This window comes from Trichosurus vulpecula, chromosome 8 (genome assembly GCF_011100635.1).
Source record: "Trichosurus vulpecula isolate mTriVul1 chromosome 8, mTriVul1.pri, whole genome shotgun sequence".
In the NCBI taxonomy this organism is placed as follows: Eukaryota; Metazoa; Chordata; class Mammalia; order Diprotodontia; family Phalangeridae; genus Trichosurus; species Trichosurus vulpecula.
In genome coordinates, this window is record NC_050580.1 from 237,215,562 (window position 1) to 237,242,958 (window position 27,397).

Sequence of the window (27,397 nt, forward strand, 5' to 3'; positions counted from 1 at the left end):
AATGGGGAGAGCATGGGGACAAAGGTGCAGGGAAGGAGGCAAGAATGGAGAGGGGTTTAATTTTGGTTATAGCAGCCAAACTTCTTTTCTCCTCTGTGATTTTCCAGCCACAAGATAAATAGCCCTGTATCTTACAAGCTAAATACAATTACCACTATCAAACCTAGAGCCTTTCTCTCCCTGTAAATGTCTCTTGGAAGCTGATAAGCTTTTCAAGGGGAGCTGTGGGCTTCTGCCTAATCCTGAGATTAAACGCAGCCACCCAGAAGACATCCAGAGATAATTTTTTTCTCTCTCCCCAGGAGAGAAGAGGTGGGGGTAGGAGTATAGGGAGAACACCCAGATCCTCTCTTGAGATATTAAGCGGACATATACACGACTCAAGGTTATTTGTAAAGGAATTACAGGAAACACAATTGAGCTTGTTATAACGATGAGGAATTACATCAGATAAAGTGATGGTTGTTATAGTTACTAAAGATGAGACTTATCAGGGATACCTCTGGGACCGGGTAGGGCTTGTGGGCAGGAGGGTGATTGAGGCAATTAATTTTTTTATTCTATTAGCTTCTCTGGTACTATATTCAGCGCTCATTTTAGTCTTCTGACCCTAGTATATCCTTCTAAAAATTGGATAACACATGATACTGAATTTTATGCATGTATCTTAAATCATATAAGACTGGATCTATGTGGCAAATAATCTAGACTTCAAGTTCTATGCCTAAGGGGAATGGGTTTTCATGAAACTATATAGTCTTTTATTCAACCCCTTTGATCCAATTATATTAAGTGTGAAAAAACAAAAACTATTAGCTAGGATTTATACCTAGTCAATGGGCCTGTTTTTTTTTCCTTTATGTAAAACCTGTTCAGGGATCAAACTGATAACCTTAGCTTCTTCAGACCCTGTTATACATAAATGGAGCTAACTCAAATGCACATACAAATAGACTTGCCTTCATGATATACCCGTTAGATGAACACATTGAGGACTGCACACAGGAACTCTCAAGCATTGCATTTAAGAAGCTTATCCTATTGCTGCTTGGAAAATGTCTAATTAAATTCACAAAGCTTTAAGAAATTGAAAGCCCTGTCCTGTTCATAGAGCACAATGTTTGTCTTATTACCATGGAAAAGTTACATAATTTTACTTTCTGAGTTTCCCTGTAGAATGGGTACACTGATAGTGTAAAAATCATTAGGATGAGACATTTAGGGGAAAAAATCTTGATTTTTTTTTCCAGACCCTAAGTCAAATCATTACCTAGCACCCATTTAATAATAAGACTTATCTACAACAAAAACATTCCATGTCTTGAAATCCTCCTTAACTTAGTCCCTGTGAAGGAATTTCTAGTCTATCTCTTTAAAGTCTATGAGACACAATAAGTTTTTTCAAGAAATACTACAAAAATATCTGATAATAAAAATAACACTAATATATATAGAAATGTGAGTGTGTGTGCGTGTGTGTGTCCCACACACATATTACATGCCATTTATAATTCTATAAAGCAATGAGGGCAATGAAAGGCACTATATGCTGTAAATCACTCAATCAATAGTAATCATATTTTGGCTCATCACAAAGAGATAAAGATAACCCAGTCCTCTCCTCTGAAATCCTGTCAATATTCCCAGAACACAAAATTGCAGAAAATGTTGGGTGGAGTAGAAAGAGAGAAAATGAGTTAAAGGCAAGGAATTATTCTTAACTCTGAATTTCATAGAAATCGTTATATTTAATTAGACCCCCAATGTTATTTACCTATGGTTTTTCCCCATGATATTTGATTTTCCACATGATAAGTCTTTACATGGTTCTCTAGCAAGCATTCCAATTCTTCTGGTTGGCATGAGTCGAGGGAATATGCAAAATGTCATTTGATGGATTTTTTAGGTATCTCATAAAAACCTTTACATATGTAAAAGAGACAACGAACAAAGCAGAGGTTGTGACACAAAGTTTAAAGATAATGATGGTACAGAACCCATTGCCAAGACACACAACTCAGGGTGACAATTTGATGAAGACATTACTCAATGCAAATCACAACAAAGTTGAGATATTAAAAAAATTTTAAAGCTATAACCCTCCCCAGAACTCCATTAAGACATGATGTGTTATAATGATGCTACTGACCCCCATTATCAGTGTGCTTTGAATCTGAGTTAAGCTGCTGCCTCTTACTCATTGTCCTGGACCATATTTATATTTTTTTAAATGAAGAAAAATTGGTTAGGAGCAGAGTTGTAGTCTTATGACTATGGGATGTCTTTTCTTTGTACAAAGTTAACTAGCTTATACAGGAATTAAGCCTTGGCCCTTGGGTATGTAGGCTACTGTCATGTCACGGAAGGCTAACTAACTGAAATACGTAATTAAGTAAATGAAGATATGCTTATATGTACCTTTCAGAGGACTATATTCAGACCCATATACATAGAAGCACTGACATATTTGAATTAAAAAGGCAAACCCCATTAACTCCTTTCAAGATGAAAGTTCTTTTAGAAACTATAGTATTCACCAAAACCCTGCCTTGCCTGGCCCATTTCAGGGCACCCAGAGAACGTTGTAATAGCACTATTAAACATTTCCTCAGAAATCTCTTACCGCCTAATTACCTTGTAATTGCCAGGCTCAATGTTTAATTAAACTAAGTTTGCTCATATGATGAAATATAACATAATGAATTCTCCCCATTCAATGCAGAATCTTGATTCAATTTATTTATAAGAATCCAATAGCCTTACATCACAAAGATGGGGATGATCATTCTGGCTGGTTGTTGCTGAATATGGGACATTTAGGAGAATACGGGACATCAACTCTTCTTTCATTGTGGTTGAGTCATTTCAGGCACGTCTGGCTCCCTTTTGTGGCTTACTTGACACAGACACTGGAGTAATTTGCCATTTCCTTCTCTAATTCATTTTGACAGATGAAGAACTTAAGCAAACGGGGTTATGTGACTTGCTAGGGGTCATACAGCTAGTGAGTGTCTGAGGCTGAATTTGAACTCAAGAAGATGTCTTCCTGATTCCAAACCCAGTGCTCTATCCACTGTGCCACATAGCTATTGATCAGTTAAATGCCAAATAGCTTAATGAGGAGAACATTACATCTATACATCTTGAGTTTGAATTCTAGCTCAGCTACTTACTAGCTGTATAATTCTGGGTAAATGACTTAAATTCTCTAAATTTCAGCTTCCTTATCTATGAAATAATACTTTCACTGCCTTCTCTGGGGGCTTGTCATAAGGAAAGTACTATGGTGTTAGTCAATAAATAGTCAGTCAATAAACATTATTAAACATCTATATGTCAGGTACTGTGTTAAGTACTGTGTATACAAATGAAGGCAAAAGACAATCTTTGCTCTCAAGGAGTTCACAATGTAATAGGGGAAATAAATATGTATAAATAAGCCATATATGGGAGAAACAGGAAATAATCAACAGCAAGAGTATACAAAAATTAAGTGGGATTAGGAAAGTTTTTTTTGTAGAAGATGGGATTTTAGCTAGGACTTGAAGAAAGCCTGGAAAGCCAGGAGGGAGAGATAAGGAAGGACAGAACATTCCAGGCATAGAAGACAGACTATGAAAATGTCCAGAAAAATGAGAAGTGATTTTTATAAAAATCTGAAGAATTGTATATGTTTAGAAGTTATGTGCTGCAGAGGAAAGTCTGCTGCATTTGGAGGCAGAGGAGAAGGGTTCAAAACTCTGCTGATCTTTAAGAAGAAATGCCACTTCTTTGTTGGTGGTGCTGGACTCAGATGGTTTTAATGTTTTTTTCAGCCCTAAATTTCATGTTTATGTGTTATAGCATAAACTATCAAAATCACTAGAATTCATAGAGCTTTGAAAAGTTTGCTCAGCAATTCATCTCAGTTGATCATCTGAACAACTTTGGGAGGCTATCATTATTGCTGTTTTACAGATGAAGAAATTGAGTCTGAGAAAGATGCCATGACTTGCCCAAGATCACTTAGATAGTCTGTTAGGCAACATTTGAACTTAAGTCATTCAGACTCCAACGCTACCAACTGTGTCACTCCATTGCCAAATAGGATTTAAAAGTAAAAGGAAATTTCATTTTCTTAACTTTCTGTAGTGCTTCCCTTAGAGATGGGATAAGAAATGAAAAGCTAATGTTAAATAAGTGGATTAACCGAGACAATCCAAGCCCAGTATCACGTTCTAGATATTCTGAGTATAGTACCCTCACATGGAGGTTTATCTGGGCATGGAAATTGAGTGAAACAAGTATGCATAATCCATTCACCTGTGTTTTTAAAAACGCAAATATGATTTTTCACACACTCAGTAGCAAATGTCCTGCTAAATTTCTGTTAACATTAGGATAGTACTACTGCATAATGCAAGGGTAAAATGCAAAATAAACTTTGTAACACAAGTCAAGTACTCTTGGTTTGGTCATGTAAAATGGATTCCAGTTTATCTGGAGAAATGCTTTCCTCCCTTTCCCTCTATCATTCCCAGGTTCTCTAGCTTTCTTCACAGTCTCTGGCCTAACTGCTCCACTGCCATTCTCAGGAGTATCAAATTTCTTCTTTAGTGTTTCTGTCCAGATTTGTTCACTTTTAATTTCTCCCAGTCTAGATTATCCTTCACCTACTGGCCAGAGCTTTTAAGTTATACTTCTGCCCAATCTACCTCATGACATATATCTGTTCTTCTGGAAAATATAGGGGATGCTGAGACTATACTTGTCTTCTACACTGTCTTGAATCTGCGTTTTTTAAAAATACAACATGGTGTAGAGGAAAGAGAATCAGAAAACTAGCTTTGTCTTCCTACCTGTGTTCCTCAACTGGCTTTGTGAACTCAAGGAAGTCACCTGATTTCTCTGGATCTCCGTATCCTCTTTGTAAAATGAGGTGATAGAGTACATGACCCTTGACTCTTTGATTTACAAACCATGGATTGTCCATAACTCAGACCTTGAGAGCTAATTCTAATTTTGTTTTTGTGTTCTAGAATGCTACATAACTTATTTGATATCCAAAATGTTGTTTTCAGTTGGAATAATCAAGATATATGTTTGATCTATTTTTTCTTTCCTCTTGCTCCCAGCATCTCCACATTGCTACACATTGCAGGCAAAGAGTTGACCAGGGGGATCAACAACTTGAACACAGAATGCTGTTCAGGTCTCCTTGCCTGCTGGAATCCAAGGGCCAGGTGGGATTTTAGGTTAACATAGGTGGCGTACAACAACCCTGATACTGATATTACCCTTGTTCCCAGGAAGGTAAGAGAGAATCAGAAACCATCAAAACCACCCACTTCCAAAAGTATAGATTAAGGGGCAGCTAGGTGGCATAGTGAGCAGAGCACCAGCCCTGGAGTCAGGAAGACCTGAGTTCAAATCCAGCCTCAGACACTTGACACACTTACTAGCTGTGTGACCTTGGGCAAGTCACTTAACCTCAATAGACCTTCCTTGCCCTCTCCAAAAAACAAAACAAAACAAAACAAAACCAAAAAAAAAATAAAAGTATAGATTAAGAAAGTATCTTCCTGTGGCACAGTGCTAGAAACTATATAAAGAGAATTGGACAGGCACAGCACCCATTCTTTAAAGGCAGCAGGGTGGGTGAAGGATGAAATTAGTTCTGTGCCTTCATCATTACTTCTTGTACTTTGTGGAATAGTCATCCAAAGTAAAGTGTTAGGGCAGAATCCTTAGGCTATCTGGGGGAACAGGAGACATCAACCCTTCTGTGAACTCTGATGCAATAAGAATAATCAACAGTTGACAGTAATAACCAATGAAAAGATGGAAAGATCAGAAAATTGTACTCTTCCCTGCAACTCATCTCCTCAATCTAATTATCCTGTACACTTACTAATGCTATAAGTGCTATTTGACAAGACAGCATTGGTTCATCTATAGCTGCTGCATGAACTCAGGCAGATTGAGTCACTCAAGGGCCTTCTTTTAATCTCTTTTGGATCATTATTGGAAAGATGAAAGCAGATATCTGAGAGGTGAAATTCAAAGGAACATAGCAATTAGAGATAGTAAGAGTACTAGGTCATCTAGTCCATTTCCCTGGCCAGTTCAGAAATATTGCCTATGATGTAGACTTTAGTGATTTGTCTAGTTCAGTTAAAAATGTCACAAATGATGGCATTTCCTTTTCCTCTTTTGAAAGAGAATAGATCTCTCCACTTTCACCTACTCAGCCCCAATTTTTCTTTGTTCAGTTCGACTCCATCAGTCACAGGAATGATAAATGAAATATACTGAATCACTCCCATCAAATCTATCTCATGGCCCCTTATAAAAATCTAGTGCCAGTATGTCCCAACTAATACCATTCATTAATTGTTCCCATGAATACAATGACTTAGGCATAACAATATTAGAAGGCACAGCTAGTTCCATGGGACCTAGATAATTGAATGGGATGGGGAAGAGCTCTCACTGAGTGTGATAATCGTGAATCTGGGTTTAACTGGTACTCTCCACTGAAAAATGTTTCAGGGAAGTTAAGATCATTGTGATGGGTATGTTTATCTTAACAACGTCATAGGAAAAGGATCTATTGGGGCAATATTGCATAGATTACGCCTATAGTAGCTTCTTAATTATGAGTGCCCACAAGTCATTACATAGAACATTCAGCAGAAAAAGTTCTTTCTCTTGACAAAACTATGAAATCCTTCCCTCATGAATAACTAGAGTCATGAGAAGCGAGCAACAATTAATGTTCTGTTTACATTTTGTATTGTCAAGGTCTTATGCCTTAACTAGAGATGGTAATGCACAAAAGTGTTAATTTAGCTTGGGTACTTAATAATTGGAAAAGGTAACGAATTCAAGCAATTGTTCAGTTACCAGTCTTTCTGTAAAAAAACAAATGTCCTTCTTAAGTGGTTGGCCTTGACAATACAAATGTAAATAAAGTGAATCATTATTTTTGGTGTCATAAGCATAATCATTAGATATGGATATCTGTATGTACATCTATATATACGTGAATATATGTGTATATGTGTCTCTTTTGAACTGTCAGTTAAAATAGTAAGACTTCACTGGGTTTTTTTTCCTTTTAAAAAGTTTTAAAATAAGCTATATTGATGTCCTTTGTCTCTATGTTATAGTGATTTCTTGCACATCCCTGAGATTCTATCTTTCCTTGTAATAAAGAGTAGAAAAACGTCAAACACTGACAGTGTATACAACATTCTGTCCTAGAAGTCCTCTACCTATCTGTTGTAGAGCAGGTGTGTTTTTTTTATTTCTTTTCCAGAACTCCACTGTTTTTTTTTCCATTATGCTTGGTTGAACTTCTTTTTCATTTAGTTTGTTATACTCATTTTGTCATTTTTTCCCCTTTTGGTTCTACTTATTTCTTTTTGCATCAGTTCATAGATCTCTTTTCTTTACACTTTAGTGTATTGAGACTTTGAAACATCCATATTGCTACTGTCAATTCTGTCTTTCAAGTTTGTTTTCTAACATCATTCCAGGTATTTTTTGTTCGGGTATGATATAATTCACTCTATACTGGCAATTCCCGATCTTTTCTTTTTATCCTAAATGTGACTGTGGGTTCTAAGGTTTAGATGGAAGCAAAAAATAATTACCATTAAAAAATAGCAACAACTTAATACTGTGATAGGAAAGTCATTTGGATGGGAGGGTCTTATTCCCACAACCAATCATGAGGGGTTCTATTCTCCTTTGAACACTTGACCTTAAATAAGAGGCAATTGTGTCTCATTGACTGTTCTGACCCTGGCAAGAGTATGAGTAAGGAGATGAGAATGTTTTATCCTAGAGAAACTCATTCTCTCTAGAAGTTCCTGGATAGGGGAAATTTAAGAAGTGACCTATCCACTAGTCTTACACTGATGAGACTTTTCATCCCAAACTAGTGCTTTCTGTTTCTACCAATCTATCTATAAATGGAGAAAGAGGGGGAAGTTCGGTTTAACTATCCCATAGAGTCTTTTATCGTCTCATTCTAAATTTTTCCAGTATTAGCTGGTTGGCAAGGGAAGGTATTAAAACCATTTACTTTCCTGTTTCTCCTTGATTGGTTTCTGTTGTCAGAAGCTCTGTCTTCAAAAGTTTTACTCTTGGACTCTTGTTTTGGGCATTGAAATGCCCACTTGGTGTAGATGGGAATGGAGAACTGTAATGTTCCCAACTTTGATCAGTATCTCTCCCTAACTCTCCAAGGCTAGAAGGCAGTGGTTATCACATTCCAATCTCAGTATGGTATGGGAATGTTGACCTGCTTTGATTCTAATCTGGACTGGTTCACCCTTTTTAAAGCAGATAGTTAGTTCCCTGCTCCCATTAATTGGTACTGGATTTAATGCAGATATCTGATTGGCTTCATCTCCTTCAGTTCAGAAATCCTGAGCTCAGCCAATTGATTTGCCTCATTCTTATTGGTTGCTGCATTTACAGACATTGGCCATCATTACTGGATCTTAGATGTACTTCTGCATTGTTTCATAAAGCTCTAGGTTGTTTTTTGTTTGTTTTGCTGAATCAGTAGAATCCTGATTCTATCCCTTACTTTTCCCCAGTATAGGGCCCTATGGCCCATACAGGATACCTGCTTTACCAATTCTGTTTGCTCCACCCCAGACAAAGTTATTCTTCTTCCCTTTTAACCAGGCCAGCACCACGTGGGCTCATCAGGTATCACTATGGCCACCTACATTCAGCACAGACCATAATGAGAACCCATCCAGGAGATCTTTGATCTCTTCAAGCACAGTGTACCTGTTCCATCTCCAGTTTGCCATGCCCTGTTGTCAACTCCTTATAAGAGTCCCATGAAGGTGGTAGCTCCCAACTAAACTTATCCAAATGATGTGCGATTTTATTTCCTCAGATTCCTCAAAATCATAATTTGAGTCTCATTCAAAGGTTAGGATCCAAGGTCCTTCCTAGACTGAGGATTTGTTGTCTCTTTACTTTGGAATATGACATTTTGAAGGCTTTTTTTTCCCATTCACTTTACCTGCCAAATGACAGGGAAATATTTTACCCTCTCTTATATTTTAGCATAGCTGATCATTTCTCCTTAAACTGAGATACTTGCAATTTTTCAAAAATGATTTGGGGCAGGGATTCTTATCTATGTTTAAATCTTCTCTGGATAGCTTTTATGATTTCTTTGTGTGTTACTGGATTCTGCTATATCTCTCAAATTAATGAAATCTATAAGTTTTATTACATAAATATATAGCTCAATCTTTTAAGATTAAGAATGCAGGGCATCTGTTTGTTTTTTTGCTTTATTTTTTTTAATAATACCATAATTTTATAGCTTTCTCTAGATGGTTTGTCCTCAACTCAAGTACATCATTATTTATTGTTGTCCTTTGCTGCCAGATTTGGTGCTATGTGATAGTTCTCACAATTAGATAAATTTGAATTAATTTGCAAGTAATGTTAATGAGGAATTACAGGAATCTAAGAAATAGAACAGCTCTTGGATTCTCTAATGTTCATTGGGAAAATTTTGATTCTGCTACCATATTACAATAGTATGTACATAAACTAGATACAGAAGCTTGCATTAATGATACATGGCTGCTATTTAACAATTCTAGCTGTTTGAATTTCCAAAATTCCTTTAAAATGTCACATTTTCTTAAATCAGTGAGGGTATAGATAGTTCTTCTACCAATTGATCCCAGTTGTATGAATATAGATTTCACATCTTTAAAACTATTCCACAAGAAATGTTGGAAGAACTTATTTGAAAGCAAAAAAAGTTTCAAGGCAATTTCCATTTGTAATATCAGTTTCAGGCTGAAGCAAGGTGTTTGCAGCCCCAGTGAAGTACACATTAAGAAACTATATTCATCAAAGAAGTAGATATTTAAAAGGTCTCCAATCTACAGGTGACACAAAAGTAAGAGTCACCACTACTATCTTATACAATAGAACCAAGATTCAAAACTCTTTTGGAGTGGTGGACTGAATATAAAATGTTGACATTTAACAGGTATACATGTAAAGTACAACTCTAGTTCAAAAAGTCATTTTATAAGAATGCTGAATGCTTTAAGTTATGCCTATCTTGATGCATAAAATGATATACAGGTTTCTGTTCACCATATAAATATACTCTGCAACTGTATAATCATGAACATATACACATATATATGACTTTTCTTTCTAGCATTGATAGGGCATAGGTCCAGTTGTGGGATTCTTGGTTCAAAACTATGACTAGTTTAAGAAGTTTTCTTCTTGAATTCTGAACAAATCATGTCCTGTCTATTTTTAGATCTCTGTACATATACTGTGCCACATAGGGGCAGAAGCAGCCCTGATATTGGCATTCCCCTTGTTCAAGAAAGGCAAGAAAAAAATCATAAAGCATTTAAACCATCTGTCTTCCAAAGCATTGATCTTCCAGCTAAGCATTGGACAGAGTGGATTGTACAGCCACAGAAGCCAGTGTCTATCAGTTAGATACTGTAACTGAAAGCCCTTTGAGGACAGTAATACACTATACAAATGTATTACTTTTACATTTGTTGAGGTATTTAGCTACTTTAATGTGAATTCAGTTTTGTTACACTAACTGAATTGTACTGTCCAGAAAAAAGGGAGATCATTTTTCTACTTACAGTTGACACCAGTTAGACTATGCCAAGAATTTTGTGTTCAATTATTGTAGTGAGGTCGAATGAGGTGACTGATCTTCTCTCCCCAACTCTAACATTGGAGGATTTTCTTACATTTAAATATATGTATTATTATGGCAACTAGAATGGATGGAATAGGGAATACTGAGCATGACTATATACATCTTTATTTTCCAAAGAAATCTTTTCTACAAAACTTTTGGCTTCTTTGATGTATCATTGTGTACTCATGAACACATGCATACACACACACACACACACACACACACAGATTGGAACATGTAGTTTTTTTCTTCAAGCAGGTCCGTCTTTACCTAATCTCATCTTCTAGGCTGAATTGGTTCCAGCTTGATACTAATCTACTTGGAAATCAAAGGCAAACACTGAAGGAATAAAAGGGAAATGAAAAAAGCAGAGAGAAATTAAAGAAAGTATGCAGAACCAAAGAGAGAGAAGAAAGGGAAGGAGAGAGAGAGAGAGAGAGACAGAAAGGGAGGGAGAGGGAGAGAGACACACAGAGAGAGTGACAGACAGAGAGATAGAGCCAAAAATAGAGACAGAGACAAAGAGACAGAGAGAGAGGGAGAGAGACACACAGAGAGAGAGAGATAGACAGACAGATAGAGAGACAGAGACAAGGAGACAGAGACAGAGAGAATATAGCAGTATGGCATTGTAATTTAGGAAATAAATGAAAAAAAACTCCCTGGGAGGAATCTTGAAGGGATCAAGTCTTAGATAGCTGAGGATCAAACCAAAGGTTTTAAGTTGAAAAGGATTTTTTTTTAATCAGACACTAGTGAACCATTATATGGGGGTGGGGGAGGATCTTGTGCTTTTATTTTATCTTATTTTTCCATTTAAAAATAGCTTATTCTTCTCAAACAGTTTTTTGTGCATTTACACACAAGAAAAAGAATTAGTTATATTGGAAAGAAAGTAGACCAGAGTCACAAAGTAAAATTGTCTTGTCTAGTTTCAGTTCACATTTCAGTATAATTTGAGAAGGACGAAAAAAAATTGCACAAGAAAAAAAATCAATGTTATAATGTACTATATATCTGTTTATCTTCTCATATCTAGTATTTTCAAAACTGAATTGCATAATCAAGGGTCAGCATTAGGCTTGTCACCTTGGAAAAGATTCCTTTAGTGTTTGTTTTAATATATTCCAGAAATGTAGCAGTAGAGAGAAGTTCAGAGGGAAGGAGTCATCTAGATCTGGTTTATGACTAGGCATTTTAAGTTACCAGAGTTGGCAGGGTGTCATTGGAGAGAAGTTCTGGTAGAAATAAGTTTCAGGTTTAGGGTTTGAAGGAAGGAGGAGAAGGGCTATGTTGGTCAGAAGGAGAGAACAAAACAAGTTAGCTGCTACCATCTTATAATTTTTTTTTTTTAAAATTGGGCCATGATCATTTAATACAATAGCTCTCCAGAAAGATAGTATCTCAATTCAGTCTTGATTTGAACTTGCCAAGTAGCTTATTAGCTATCTGTATGAATATCAAGTCAGGTGCTGTATAATACTCGTGGTCTCATTTTGTGTTCTGAGCTGGAAGTCAGGTCTGTTGGATTCCTTCCCAAGATAAACCACCAACTCACTCTATGACCTTAGATCAGGAGTGGGGAACCTGGGGCCCCAAGTCCACAAGTGGCCTTCTAAATCCTTGGATGTGGTCTTTTGACTGAGTTCAAGTTTTACAGAACAAATCCTTTTATTAAAGGGATTTGTTCTGTGAAGTTTGGCTTCAGTCAAAGGACTGAACTTGGGGACCTAAAGGACCATATGTGGCCTCGAGGTCACAGGTTCCCCACCCATGCCTTAGAGTAATCATTTAAGTTTGTTATGCTTCACTTATCTCTAGAAAAAAAAATGAATAATAATATGCAGATCATTTTCAGGTACTTATAAAGGACTTTGCTAATGGTTATGGTTATGTTTTTTTTTAATTTTGATGCAGTCCAAGTAGCTTCCTTTTCTCCTATGGCCATAGATTTCATCACCAATATTAGCCAAATAGCTTGTAGATGAATGACATTAGGAACCAGGAAGATTTGGCTAGGGAGTGTGAGTAAATAAATGTGAACCGATCACCATAGATGGAAATAACTCAGAGCACTTTTTCTACTCATGATGTGTCAGTATTTACATATTGGCAATGGATATAGGAGATGTTACATTCATCTATTAAACAGTAACAGCAAAACAACCACAACTTGTATTTATATTGCAGTTCCAGAGTGTACTCTTGCATAATTCATTGTAGTGATAAGCAGATTTCCTATGTAAACAAATTAACTATTTTGGAATATAGGATACCTAGAACTATAATTAGGAATTCTTTTACCTGGGGCAAGAACATCTGGAGAGGAAGTGGCAATGAAAAGATCAGTGAAATCCTGAATGCAGCATTCCAGAAAAGGGAATAGTTTATATCCCATATTATTTGCCCCTCATCTCTTAACAGGGGAGGGAGAGTTTGTGAACAGGGAAAATGGAAACTGAAGGAGGTGAGAAAATGAAGGTATATGGAAAAGGTAGGAAGAGGACCACAAGTCATGGGATGATTCTCTAAGGACCACCATGAGGGGGAAAGGAGACATTGGAGCCTTGGGCCAAGAAATGGCTCTCGGGATACCACTTAGTAGAATGAAAAGTGTCATTAATTTAATTATTGTGCTTTAGAAATATTAATTCATCCTGTAGACAACCTTGTTTTTCTTCAAAGAATTTTGTTTCTTCACCATGACTCACCATAAGTTTGATCTGTGCTACACTGAATTTTAGGCTTCCTTTTCCTTCTTACTTCAAATATATGTTGTAAGGACTAATGAGATAGCATTTATGTAGAACTTTGAGCCCTTGATTTTTTTAATATTTTACTTTTTTCCCAATTACATGCAGAAACAATTTTTATATTCTTTTTTTTTTAATGTTAAGTTCCAAATTTTCTCCCTGCTTCCCTTCTCTCCCCTCTCATTGATAAGGCAGGTAATTTGATACAGGTTATACATGTACAGTCATGGAAAACATTTTTCCATATTAGTCTTACAACAGAAAACACAGCGCCCCCCCCAAAAAAAAGAAAAAGAAATTTTTTAAAGTATGTTTTGATTTATGTTCAGACTCCATCAGTTATCTCTGTGGTGGTAGATAGCATTTTTCATTCTAAGTCCTTTGGAATTGTCTTAAATTGTTGTATTTCTGCAAATAGCTATGTCATTCACAGTCGATCTTTGTACAATATTGCTATTACTATGTACAGTGTTATCCTGGATCTGCCCACTTCACTTTGCATCAGTTCATGTAAGTCTTCCCAGGTTTTTCTGAAACCATTCTACTTGTCATTTCTTATAGCACAATAGTATTTCATCATAAGTATATAACACGACTTGTTCAGCCATTCCCCAATTGATGAGCATCCCCTCATTTCCAATTCTTTCACTACCATGAGAAGAGCTGTTATAACTATTTCTGTACATATAAGTACTTTTTAAAAACTCTCTTTGGGATACATATCCAGTAGTAGTATTGCTATGTCAAACAATATGCACAGTTTTATAACTCTGGGTATAGTTCCAAATTGTTCTCCAGAATGGTTGGATCAGTTAACACACAGTTCAGCAGCACCTGATTTTTAAGGTGTTTTTAAAAGACAGAATATTATTTCATTTGTGAGACAATGTGACAAGGTCAACAGAGAGCTGACCCTAGAGTCAGGAGGACTTGGGTTAAGTCCCATCTTGTGACACACCCTCTGTGAGTCTGGAAAAGTCACCCCCTCAGTGCTCCAGGCAACTCATTAAGATTATAAATTGCAAAGAAGGTTCCTTCCAATCTGCATTGGCAAAGTAATTTCCTCACAAGGAGCTCCTTAAACCAATGAAATTGTTTGTCCAGTCACTATCCCTGTGGGATGGGTAATTTAGAACTATTGTCATGCAAAAATTATTTCTTCTCTGAGATTCAGCCATCATTATTGAGTTTCAAAGCATGCTGGCTACACTACAAGAAGGTATAGTATGTCATCTCTTTCTGAAATGATGTGTTGGTTCTGAAAGGCATAAATATGGGGAGTCAGCACAAGATGTATCTTTGGAATTTTCCTAAGTAACAGTTACAGTCTTTTATACTTATGAGTTATTCTACATAAGTCAAAAAGTTGTATGGACTAATAGAAACATCCCCACTCAAACCTAAAAATTGTTTTTCCCTTGCCTGTAGTTCTAGAGTATGGTGTTCATGTACTAACCATTCCTCACATATGGTGTCTCATTTTGAAGTGTCAATAAAACAATAAAAACATGCTTTTTCTTTATTCTTTCAATCAGAAAATGTAAAAATACCTTTGCCATTAATTCCAGGTAGATGAATGTGTTATGGCATTCCTATTAGCATTTTCATAGGCTTGACAACATACCAGATTGTATTAATATCCGACGTGCAGGAAAATGCTTTTTTCCAGCCTGGTGCAAATTGCCAGAACCTTTCGGCCCCTCTTCCTCACCCCATAAGTAGTATATCATCATTACTACTGTCTGGACCAAGAAATAGCATTAGTCAGTGCCTGAATTGCTCTTTTACCTTCTGGGGGTTGAGAATCCAGTTTGCTTTGGAAATGGGTTTACTTGAATGGAGTTTTAGAAACAGAAAACAAAAGAGAGGCAAAAGTTTTAGGGAAATGCAGGTGTCAAGCTTTCTAAGATCAGGGTGCAGCTGACTCAAGGATGTTTTTGTAAGAAAATACATGGACAAAATGGAAAATAGTTATGGTGTTTGGATGTGAATTTTCACCATGCTCCTCAGTGGGAGAAGATCATGATTTTTTTTTGTACGATTGGTTTGAGACCATAGAGCCCAATAAAAACCTTCTTAACCATTAGGGCAATGTTGGATGCCAGGGAAAAGAAACAAAATTTCTAATGAGCATAAGATATGGTTTGACCATCTGGAAGAAATTCATTCTCTATCACTTGACAGTCACTCTCTTGAGACATTCAACATGATCCAAAACTTTAGGGGAAATGAAACTGAGATATTAGGAAAATATCCAAGGGCTACCTACTCTTCCCTCTCAATTCCTTCTACCTTTCCTATTTTTCCCATCCTTCATAATTTTAGTCAGAGGTTGAATGCAGAAAAAATCAGGATATTTGGTGTAATGAGTGAAACCAAGTGTATGAGCCAGTTATGACATGATGGTCTCACCTCAATTTATTGGTTCTCCAGAATGTAAATTTTAATTGCCAGAATATAAAATTTTATGGTATATAAGTCTCCAGGAGCTAAATTATTATGTAGCAGAAGCCAATATTTAAAAAGTAATTTTTTAGTCCCAGCTAAAGATGCCTATATTATTTTTTTAAGGTAACATAAAATGTGGCCACCCATCTTAATCTTTTCCAAGGTTTAGGTACCTCTGATTATTTTCCTACCCTGCTGCCAAAGTATATGGAGACCTGTTTGGTATTGGAAGACTTCTGCCTATACTTCCCAGACCTTTCAGTATGTTGGCATCAAAAATTGTTACCTTCTTGTGTCTAATCAGTAATACGCATATTCTTCTTTTTAATGACATAGTATTCATGATATCATTCATGGTATTCAATTACAATCCATGGTATTCATGAAGCTATTCCTTGTTGAGAATAGTGTCACTTTCTGTGTTAAGAATCAATGTCATTTTTGGTTTAAATTTCATGCTGATTGCTTAAGAAAATGTGTAACTAAATGTCATGAATTTAACAAAGGTGTATTTGTATTTGATAAGGTTTGCTCAGCTTTGCAAGTATTTCATGTGTGTATATGTATATATGTATATTAAGAGGAATATTTGCTTTTTAATCAGTCTAGCAAATGGAGCTCAGGGCAAATGAACTCATTCTCATGCACATATTTCTAACCCAGTTCTTCCTAATGATTAAGATAAATTAAAATAAAAACCAACAAGAACATGAAAAGATGCTAAGAATGATGTTAATGTTGCAATGTAAACCAATTTGGATTTTTAAATGACCTTCCATCTTTCCTAATTTTTAACAGTATGAAAGAGCAAAATCATTAATAACAGAGAACGATATTCTTGGTGGTGGGAATAACCCTTAAACTTTGATTCTAATTTTTTTTAAAGCTGAGGTGGGGAAGAATGACTCTTTTTCTGATTCTTGGAAAGGTCCAAGGTTGAATCTTAACTATGCTGTCCTCCTTACATACCCCTTATAATCAAGGCAGTTAACCCTCTTTTTCATCTATTCCAATCCTAGAATTGTCTTATTATGTCACTTTAATGATCTCAAAATGGGGTATGTGGTACGGAAAGGGAATGGACATTAAAAAGTTTGGAGGGAATAAATCAATGTCATTGCTGACTTTAATTCTTATTCCACACAGAGACTGAATCATTTTCAAATTTGGTTGCTGTTGATTTCATTAGAATCACCTATCCTACCCAACAAATTACTAGGAATATTCAGGTTTATATTTTCTGATCAATTGCCAGATTAATTTCCTAATGAGAAGAATGAGGCTTATTATGATATGTAAATGTGATGACAAAGTTTTAAATATAGGAAGTGAGTTGTCTCCTTTGCCATTCAGAGTGTCCTTTAGTAGGCTTAATACCACTTGGAATCCTGATATAGTCTCTTGGCTACATATTTTTGGCTAATTTGTTTGTGTGTATGTGTGTGTGTGTGTGTGTGTGTGTGTGTGTGTGTATGTGTATGTGTGTAACGTAAGGGCTCCAGAGTCTGTGATATCCCTTGCACTGTCAGTAGAAGGGAAGATTTGGAGTTAGCTCCTAGAATGCTTTAGGATATTTATCTTTCAGACTTCTGAACATTTTGTCTAGCATTCTTTTGGGTTAGTGACCTGTAAATATATATAATCTGTCAAAATAGACCCATCATTATAGGAAGGATCATTATTGTAGGTTACAACACAATAGACATTCTCTTGGAAAAACTAGATTTCCTTGATTTAACTCTCAGTGAAGTACCAGTTGCCTTTTATATTTTCTGGGAGAAATTATTCCTTAAAGAAAATTTAAAAGTAATTTTTTTGGCAGTGTGTGCCTTCTGGATCTCTCTCCCCTTGGACACAATCATTTTACTTAGAATTGTAGTGTTTTATGGGCTTGGCCAACCCAAGATACCACCTCTCCTTGACCATTTAAGGAGTACTACTAACGTACACCTAAGTGCATTTTGTTCTTTATATTGAAAAGATAATCGAATTACCTAATGGTATGGAGTGGTTCAAAAGAGTGAATGGAGAAGTGGTAACCTTCCCTCAAAAAGAAAAAGGAAAATCATTAATGAATAAGCTTCAATTCTTAATGTTATCATCTCAACATAAAAGAATCTACAAATATTGATGTGCTTAAAGAAGGAATACAATAGTTTTGACACTAGAGAATTAGCTAACAACCTTGCTTCCATATTTCTTATTGATGTTTTGGGCCACCTGTTTTCAGGTGGGGCTCTCACTTTTTAGTGCAGATGAGCTGTTAGAGTCTAGAAGGACTACTGCAAATGAATTAGAATAGGTGTATAACCAAATGATCTAAGCAAGGTTGATTGACTATACACAGCATGTTTTCAAGAATGATGCTTCTTTTTATTTCAGTTATTTGAAGCTCATTTTGTAGGGACATACCTCTCTAATTCTATACTCTTGGTCTATTTTAATTAGAGAAACCATCAAGGGGTGTTAAAATAGATCCAGGTACAGAGGAAAAAAAGATGCTCCAAAAGGAATTATGTTCCAACATCATACTTAGATGTTTCATGCTTGGAAAAGGTATTTCTAATAAGCTCTATGAATGAGTGATTGTCCATGAAGGATTTCTTATAGGGAGAAAGGACAACATTTCTTTCCAGGGTGACCATATGGAGTCTGAATGAGAGTTTCTTAATGAGACTGAAATTTGTTTGACCAGCTCCTGTTTAGTATTTTTCATCATGACTAGTTACTTTAGACCCCCAATCCTCTTTTACATATGGAACATATTAATAGCCCTTGGAATATAGAAATATCAACTTTGGACATTACAAACATTTACTATAAGAGATGGACCTCTCCTTTGAGCCCCTGGTTTAAAATTTGTAAAACTATTTCTCTTATTAAAAAGTACGTAACCATTGATTCAAAATTCTCTTCTCCTAACCATCAGTTTGCAAGACAAAATGGCAAATAATGAATTGAAGCCAACGAAGTACATGACCTCATATTTTCCTAATTCTTCAGGAGATACCCTGGGGGAAAGGATGGCAGAAGTGACTTAGGTGACTATAGGTCTCTGGCTAACTTTTGATTTGTCAGCTGATTTGACAGTATGCTGAAGGGTTAATTTGATTGGTATGTAGGCGAGGCAAAGTTTTGAGTCTTAAGCCCATTCACAAGTTAGGAGGGGAAATATCCTGGTGGAATGGGCACATTTGTAAATGAATGGGCTTGCTGTCCATTTTCTTTCTGAATTTTATTCCCCAAAGCATGACTGAGGACTGCCTAGTGAAGAACAACCTACTTTTGGGTTTCTCATCCAGGACCTTCCAGAATATCAATCATAAGACAGAGTGGCTTCAACTCCACCTCTTATTAAAGATAAATTGATATCTATTGTTTAAAACTTCATAAAAAAAAACCAAAAACCTAGGATGTTTTTGAATGATTTATTGACTTTTCAGATTGTTCTTTAAGCTGTTTTTTAAACTTTAAAGGCAACACTGATAATGAACGCTTCCAAATGGTAAAACAGAAAATCCCCTTCAAATATAACCGGCCTGTAGAAGAGTGGCTGCAGGAAAAAGGTAACCGTCATTAAAACTTTCATTTTAAAATCATTTGATTCTAAACCCTCATTTTTAAAGCCTGCAAATAAATGTTCCTTAAATGATAATCGCCTGCTGCATAAATGACTGTTTTAATTTTCATTATAATTTGTGTCAGCTTCCACCTGCCATATGTTGATAAATCATGCTATAATACATTGCCATTAAAATACAGTTAAAGGGACTAACGTCTAAGATCACTCTCAGTGTAACAACCACAAACAGGAAATTCCAGGAAGTTTTAAAAAAGAAATGTATTATGGCAATTTAACCACTGCATGACGTTCTTTTTAATTTGTTTTAAATGATCTCTTACCACAGTGTTCTAAAAGTTTCAAAACCACCTGTTAAACTTGTATCTTGTAGGGGTGTTTTGACTTTCCTCTCTTTTAAGTGCAGTTTAAAATGTTATGACTTGAATTTGTTTATAAAATGGTTGTAACGTAATTAAACTGATTAAAACAAATGTTATAAGGACAACATTTTTTAAACATTTGTTTTTAAACAATAGTGAGAGAGCTGGAGTCTGCCTTTGAATGTAAACTTTGATTAGCAAAAGTTCAAGTATGCCTATTGATTACTTAGGTCTTAGTTGCTGACCTTGAAAAAGAAGAAACGACCCTTTTGAATGTGTGATGTGTAGGATGCATTCTGATCTCTTACATACAACCAAAGTACAAGTTGTTAAAACAGAGTGGAAAAGGACCAAGGCTTAAGAAAGACAAACAATATCTTCTGATTTTTGGGGGGAGAGGGGGGATAACTATTATAACAAAAGAGGACAGCAATTGAACCCAATGCTAGTGTATACTGCATTTCATGAAAGACCTGCTAGAGGGTGAGCTAAGACCTTCCAAAGAAGAAAATTTTTCCATTTATAATGTCCAGGATAAACATACATAAATCATACTTTTCGACCACAAGACATCTCTTAAAATTTTAAGAGATTCATATAATAGACAACAGGTATATTACTAATTATTCAGCTGTGTGTGTATGTGCATGGACACAGGCACACACAAACGTAACCATATTAGCATTTGAGAGCTCTAAGATGGCTGGGAGTTAATAGGATTAACTAATGCTGAAAATCATTACTGAGACTCAACCTTTTGCCCTGTTTTTAACACATGTGGTCTAATTAAAAAGCAGTAAGGATAACTTTAAAAAGCAAATAATTTTGTTCAGTAAATACAAGTTTATAAAGTCCCTTTAACATTAAAGACAGTGATTGCCTCACCTTTTTTAAAAGAAAAAAAAAATAGATGCATGTCTGAGTCTCATGTGCCTGAGAAAACTTTTTGTTCTTTGCTATTTTATTTTGGTAATCTTTTATTTCACTCCATTGCCTCTTGAAATCTGAGTTTAACCGCATGCCAGGCATTTTCATTTCTGTAAAGCATTATGAAGTCATGAGTTGGCCTGTAGTTCTTTTGATGATAGTATTTTATCAGTAGACCAACAAAGAAAGTTGTTGGAGGATTAAAATGCAAATAGAATAACAGGGGTGGTGCCATGACCTGGTCATTGAGTTTGTATGGTTTGAAAAATGCATAGGTAACCTAAGAAACATATGCAAGCTGAAGTTTTCTTGTGTAATGATACCATGCATTATAGAGTGCATTTCTGACTTTCTGAAAAAGTAAATGGTTAATATTTATCCATTCTCTTCATTCCTTACCTGTGCACCCCTCCCCCACCTCCCTACCATCACCCTTTTCTCTTCAGGAACCATTTTAGAAATATGCCAAACAACCTTGAAAAGACAATAAGAAGGAGAGGGCAAAGATAGATTGGTGATTAGATAAAAGCCATAGAAACTGCTTAGCATGGGTCATAGGAGTAAGTACTGTCATGGGGAAGTGGGTGGGGTCAAAGGATTCCACAGTTCATTTTCTGACTGGGGTCTACTATCGACTGACTTTCTAACCTTAGACAATCCATTTAACCTCTTTATAGCTCAGATTTCCCATCTGAGAGGAGGAGAAATAATCCTACTTATTTCCCAAGGGTGTTCTGAGGTTTAATTAATTAGCCTTTGTTTAACACTGTAGCCGTGCAAGGACTTAATTTAACAAGTGAACTTGATGGTCAAATGAGGTAAGAATAATTTCTAAAGTGACAAGGTTTGGGGGGAGGGGTAGGAGCGTTTGCATCTGAAACAAACCAAAAAAAAAGTTCCCCTACAAATCTTGAATTGGTGGTATAATATATGTATATATACTAGGGAGATATTGATAGTATTGAGAAAATGAGATTCTATTTTTTTCTTTATTGTTTTAAATTATGAGAGCTAGAAGAGCCTGACTGACTTTAAAAAATGATTCAACAAAGATATAAAAGAAATAGGCCAGGGGCCTAGTATGGTCTTCTTAGATTTCTATTAATGGATTATTTTTTGACCAAACATTCCCATATAGACGTCTGTGACAAAGGACTATAGTTGAATCTAAAGAATAACATTAATCGTATTTAGCTCTATATGCTTACACCCTGGCAAATGGAGGATGTGAAGAAGTGTACCTTTGGGTATACCCCTTGGCCACAAAGGAATGGTTTAAGATCAGAGTAGGAGAGTAGGATGGAGGAACATTGGGAATAAAATAGTGGAGAAGTCAGATAGCCCTCTATATTTGTGTTTCCTCCCTCCATATTAAAGTCATATGCAAATTCAAAGTTCACAGAACTCTGCTAGCATACAAATTAAGATAAGTTTGCCTCTAGGTAATCTCTAGAAACCAGAGCACTGATGAGAAAACCACTACTAACAGCTTGTATAGCTAAGACTCAATTACTATATGATACGATAAACATGTATTATGTGCTTACTATGTGCCAGGCACTGTGCTAAGTACTGGTAATACAGTTCTTGTGGATTTTTATTTTTATTGGAAAGGCCTAAATGATTTAGAAATGAGAAACAGAAAAATAGATGAGACACATAATGACACGATGAGAAATTAGAATTGTTCAATGGTAGCCAGAATATAGCACCTAAGTAATATTATAATCATCACCAGCAATGAACATTAATTATATACTTCATAAGCATGTTAAATTTGTAGATAATAGAGAAGTAGGTATTTTATTTCAAGTGGTTTAGGGACTTATGAGGTAAAATTATTGGTACCTTAAAACTCTTGGGCAATCTTCCAGTGTCAGGATCTTCCTTTTGCGTAGAAGCTCAAATTTGAAGGAATGATCATCTATTTGTTCTTTCCCTCCACCTACTCCCTCTTCTATCCTATAAGGACTTCCCTTTTTTGCCAACATGACTTTGGTAACATCAGTCCTCAATGTGAGGAGATTGTGCCAACACCCTGCTTTTATTTTAGTCAAGAAGACTCTCTCAAACTTGGGTTTTGCTAGAATGGGGCCAGCTGGTTAGAATTTGGTATATGGGGGTGAGCAAAAGTTCTTTATTAGATTAATACACTTCCAGGGGTGGGGAATCTGTGGCCATCTAGGTCTTTGGGTACGGCCTTTTGACTGAGTCCAAGTTTTACAGAACAAATCCTTTTATTAAGGGGATTTGTTCTGTGAAGTTTGGATTTAGTCGCAGGGCTGCACTTGAGGACCTACAGGGCCACATGTAGCCTCTAAGCCACAGGTTTTCCATCCCTGATAGGTCTTCCTAAAGAATTTCTCACTGAATGTAAATAAACAGTGGGAGATCCAAGTTCCAGTCTGTTAGCCAGGAGTATTATGCACCAAAGTTTGATACATTTGAGAGGAGTTGATACTTTGAAGAAGAAAAGGAGAAAGTCACAGAAGAGAGAAATCGATTCATGCACACTGCCCATTGGATAATACTCTACAAATCTTGATAACACCCTTGAGCTCTGACCAGGTCTTCTATTGCTAAGGCCAACATATTCATATGTTTCTATACAGAAGGAAATAATTTTCCCCGTACCTAAATGCTTCAACGAGCTCTACCTACTACAGTGTCTTAGATCTCAAGAGAGCTGTTATTTATCAATCAGCTTTGGCTGGCATTGTCTTAATGATCTCACAGATAAGGAAATCTGGCAGATGTCTCCTGGATCCTATCTGAAAAGATATTTCCCATTCTCTGCCTTTTTCCATTTTCCAGATCTATTGGCTTAGCTGGGGTGCAACAATACCCTCAAAACTTGTAAGAAGGAGTTCAAATTTCAAGCTAACTTCTCCCACCATTAAATACTACTCAAAGCTAAGTATGACAATCTCAGGGTAGACCTGTCTGCTTCCAGTAAGAAGTCTCCTATTGTAGGTTAGAGAGTAACACAAAATTGATTCTGGGTACTAGAACTGAAAACCAGTCAGTTGGATTAGTGCATGAAATGGATAAATGAACTATTGTCTGATAAGTTACTGATATGGGGGAAAAAAATTGCAATTGAGGATGCTGGACCCCATTTTTAAGTTTTCTTTCCTTTCTCATTTGGAAAAGCAGAAGGAAGCCAATCTGGTGCAATAACAACAAAAAATAACCTTAGCATGCTGTCATCCAATATAGTGCATTAAGCTTGGAGAGGAGAGGAAGGATGATGTCATGCAGAGAACTGGCCTCAGAGACAGAAAGACCAGTTTTCAAGACTTGACACTGGCATATACTGGCTAGGTGACCCTGGGCATGCCACTGAAAATTTGTGCTTCAGTGTTCTAATAATATAAATTGTAACAAAGTTGCCATTTTGCATTGCTAGAAGTCCCTGACTAAGGACCTCCCTGTTCTGATGAAATCACAGGTCTGTTTTGGAAAAAAAAATTTTTTTTGAGAACTGTTTGAAGCCTTATTATTACAAAGAAGATGGGGCACATGACAGAGGACACTCGTTAACATTTTTAGGTGGGGTTGGAAGGGATGAGAGGACTGAGATGATTATGAGGTGACTATTCTTAACCCAACACTATTGGGCCTTCATCCTGGGAATCATATTTCCAGTGAGAAAGAAACACTAAAAATAATCATGATAAACTTCCCTAGCACCCTTTACCTCTCTCCAGTCCACCTGCTTCATTTTCCTGACACTTCCATTCATTGTTTTAATTGAAAGTCTCTGTTTTTAAGGTCATAGCCAGAGCTGAGCTCCCAGTCAATTTACCACCCTTATTTTCTTGTGAACACAGTTCATGTTTTCTGATTTCTATCTTTTAGGCCACAATAAAGCAGAATTTCCATAATTTTCTAATAGGAAAAGTGGTATGATTTGATGATTATTGGTTAGTGTGCATGGTGAATCATGAACCAAGGGAATACAAAGAAATAACATTTACTGATCAGAGAGTTCTATATTGAGTTTATATAAATTTGAATCTCTTCACTGAAATATACTAAGATTCTAAAGTTATCGGGCTTTGTATTTTTTTCAATTTGAGTTTTAGTTTCTACTCTCTTACAAACCCTCTGACTGCTTTGACTGTTCGTTAGTCATATATAGCTATAGTTCTATAAAATACTTCATGCAGTAGGAATTTCTGATTATCCTTTGGTTTTTACCTAGTTTGGGAATTTCTTATGACAGTGACGATTATTTACTCAGGAAGAATACACGCCCACCCGCAGGCAAGACACCAAGATTTCTCCTTCCTCAAAGGGAAATGGTAGGAAATATTTATTGTCCCAGTGGACTCAGATTCTTAGCTAGTCAGCAGAAGAGATAATCACAGCACAATGTACCTTGGCAGTGACTTCAAGACAGTAGTTTGGAGCATTCGATTTCTGTGATCCAATTTTCTCCCTTTCCCCCCTCCTAATTCCTCCAGGAAACCTTTTTGGACCTTCACTCCATTTCAATCAGGTAAGGTAAAGAGGAAAGAAATGTATGGAAATAATCCTGTTTCCTCCACCCAACCCCACTAGGCCGGCAGTTAACCATCTTCAACACTCAGGCGCAAATAGCCATTGGAGGAAAAGACAAAGGACGTCTCTTCCAAGGTCAGCTCTCTGGGCTCTATTATGATGGCCTGAAAGTTCTGAACATGGCAGCTGAGAACAACCCTAATATTAAAATCAATGGTAGCGTCAGGCTCGTGGGAGAAGTACCATCTCTCTTGGGGACAACACCTACAACTTCCATGCCACCAGAAATGTCTACCACTGTCATGGAAACCACCACTACAATGGCAACCACTACTACTCGAAAGAATCGCTCCACAGCCAGCATTCAGGTAAGTCATGTTTCTTTCTCCACATCATGTCCACTTGAGTTTGTTGTGTCTTGGAGCATGTGGGTATTCTGGTCAATGGAGCTCTGAAAACTGATGGTTTTAAGTTAATAGTGTTTGTGAGAATTTTGCCTCAAACGTTCTCATATTAATAAGCCCCAGCAGTCGAAAAAGAGACAGCCATCGTGAAGAAAGTTATAAAAGTATTACGGCACCCATGGGTTAGTATTACTATCATATTTTTCATTGTTACAGTAGTACTGTTATTCAAAATGATCCATGGACAATGCTTTCAGCATGAAATTCTCCCTCATCTAACTTTATTGCCCAATTTTTGCAAATCACAGAAAGGGAAAAGAAGACAAGGGGAATCTATTATCATCTGGAATGTAGATCTTGATGCAGTCCAGCTCACAAATTCAACATGACTTTTTAAGAAATATGAATTTCTCATCATTGGGGGAATGGACACTGTTAAATTAAGGGCAATTTGTGCTAGAGACAAAACTAATCCTTAAGGAATGCAGCTTTTACTGTTACTATTCACTTGGGATTAATCACTTCTCCCTCTGCTGCACACTAGGTTTCCTTTGCTTTGACAATAATCCAGGTTACACAGGAGCAGGAAATTTGAAAATCTTGGGTTTAACTATGCTAAGTGTTCTTGGCATGGTCGTTGCATTTTCTTTTATTTATTTGAAAGTAATTATGCCCAAGGTAAAGCTTAAAGCTCAGCTGGTTTCCTTAGCATTTCATAAATCTGATCAGTTGGGGGTAGGAGGTTAATTTATTTATTAGCCTCAAATACATTGGCATAAAATAAAAAGTTTCAGCCACTTGTGGGAAAATTGCCCCCAGTCTAGTTAGTATTTGTGGAAAATCCAATACCTCAGTGTTTCTCTGGGGACCCAGCCGAGTCTGAGCTTTGAAATCACTTTTTCATTAACTTTGGTGGACACGGTGAACCCAGAATGAGTCGCCAATTAAGCAATTGGTAATTTTGCTTCTTGTATAATAAAGACTATGTGACCCAGGTAGAAATGATTTTTCTCTCTTCTATGCTATTTGAAAGACAGCTTTCAGAAAGGTCCTTGCTAAAGGACTATAAGGCTAAAGGGCTTCAGTGTGGGCTACAAGTACTAGCAGACCAGATATAAACACTTAGGAAAAGTCACTAAGATCAGATCTTTCCTGGTCATACGTGCTGACATGTGTGTACATACTTTCATGCATACTCCCACAAATAGTTTCTTTTCTGCTGATATTAAAGCAATAATTCCTGACACTTCTTCAGTCTTCCCACTGAAAAAGAATATAAAAGGCAATATGTATTTCTATTATGACTCCCTGTAGCTTGAGAAAAGTCCTGTTTATTGTTGGTAGAAGGATTGTTCTTTTGGTACAAGTCTTGGCTGAGTTGTTTTGTTTGTCAGAGTACATTGTTTTAGCTCTTTGTGAAGCAAAGGAACAAATGACATTTCTAAGAAATGGCTAATCTCACAGCCCCTTCAAAGGCCAAATACCCACTGACCTCAGTAAGACTTGCTATTGTACTCAGGGATTAGACAGAAACAAACAGGATCCCTAGGTATGCCCTTCAGAGGGCAAATGCATTAACAAGAACAAATCTGGGTACCTACTGAATGGTTCTCCCAAACATGTAAAAGACAGGGCCTCTGGGGAAGGAAACTCTGAAGAACGCTATGCCAAAACCTTGCCAATCACTCCACATCAGGGGT

At 36.5% G+C, this 27,397-nt stretch overlaps 1 protein-coding gene across 1 annotated transcript in view; it reads left to right on the forward strand.

Annotated features, from left to right (window-relative positions):
- Positions 1–26,633, forward strand: part of LOC118829886 (neurexin-3-beta-like) — a 63,966-nt gene extending 37,333 nt beyond the window's left edge. Inside the window, exons 3-5 of the mRNA XM_036736724.1 lie at positions 19,395–19,484; positions 25,354–25,661; positions 26,571–26,633. Coding sequence (XP_036592619.1) covers positions 19,395–19,484; positions 25,354–25,661; positions 26,571–26,633 — 461 coding nt within the window. The remainder of the gene's footprint in view (positions 1–19,394; positions 19,485–25,353; positions 25,662–26,570) is intronic.
- Positions 26,634–27,397: the final 764 nt, after the last annotated feature.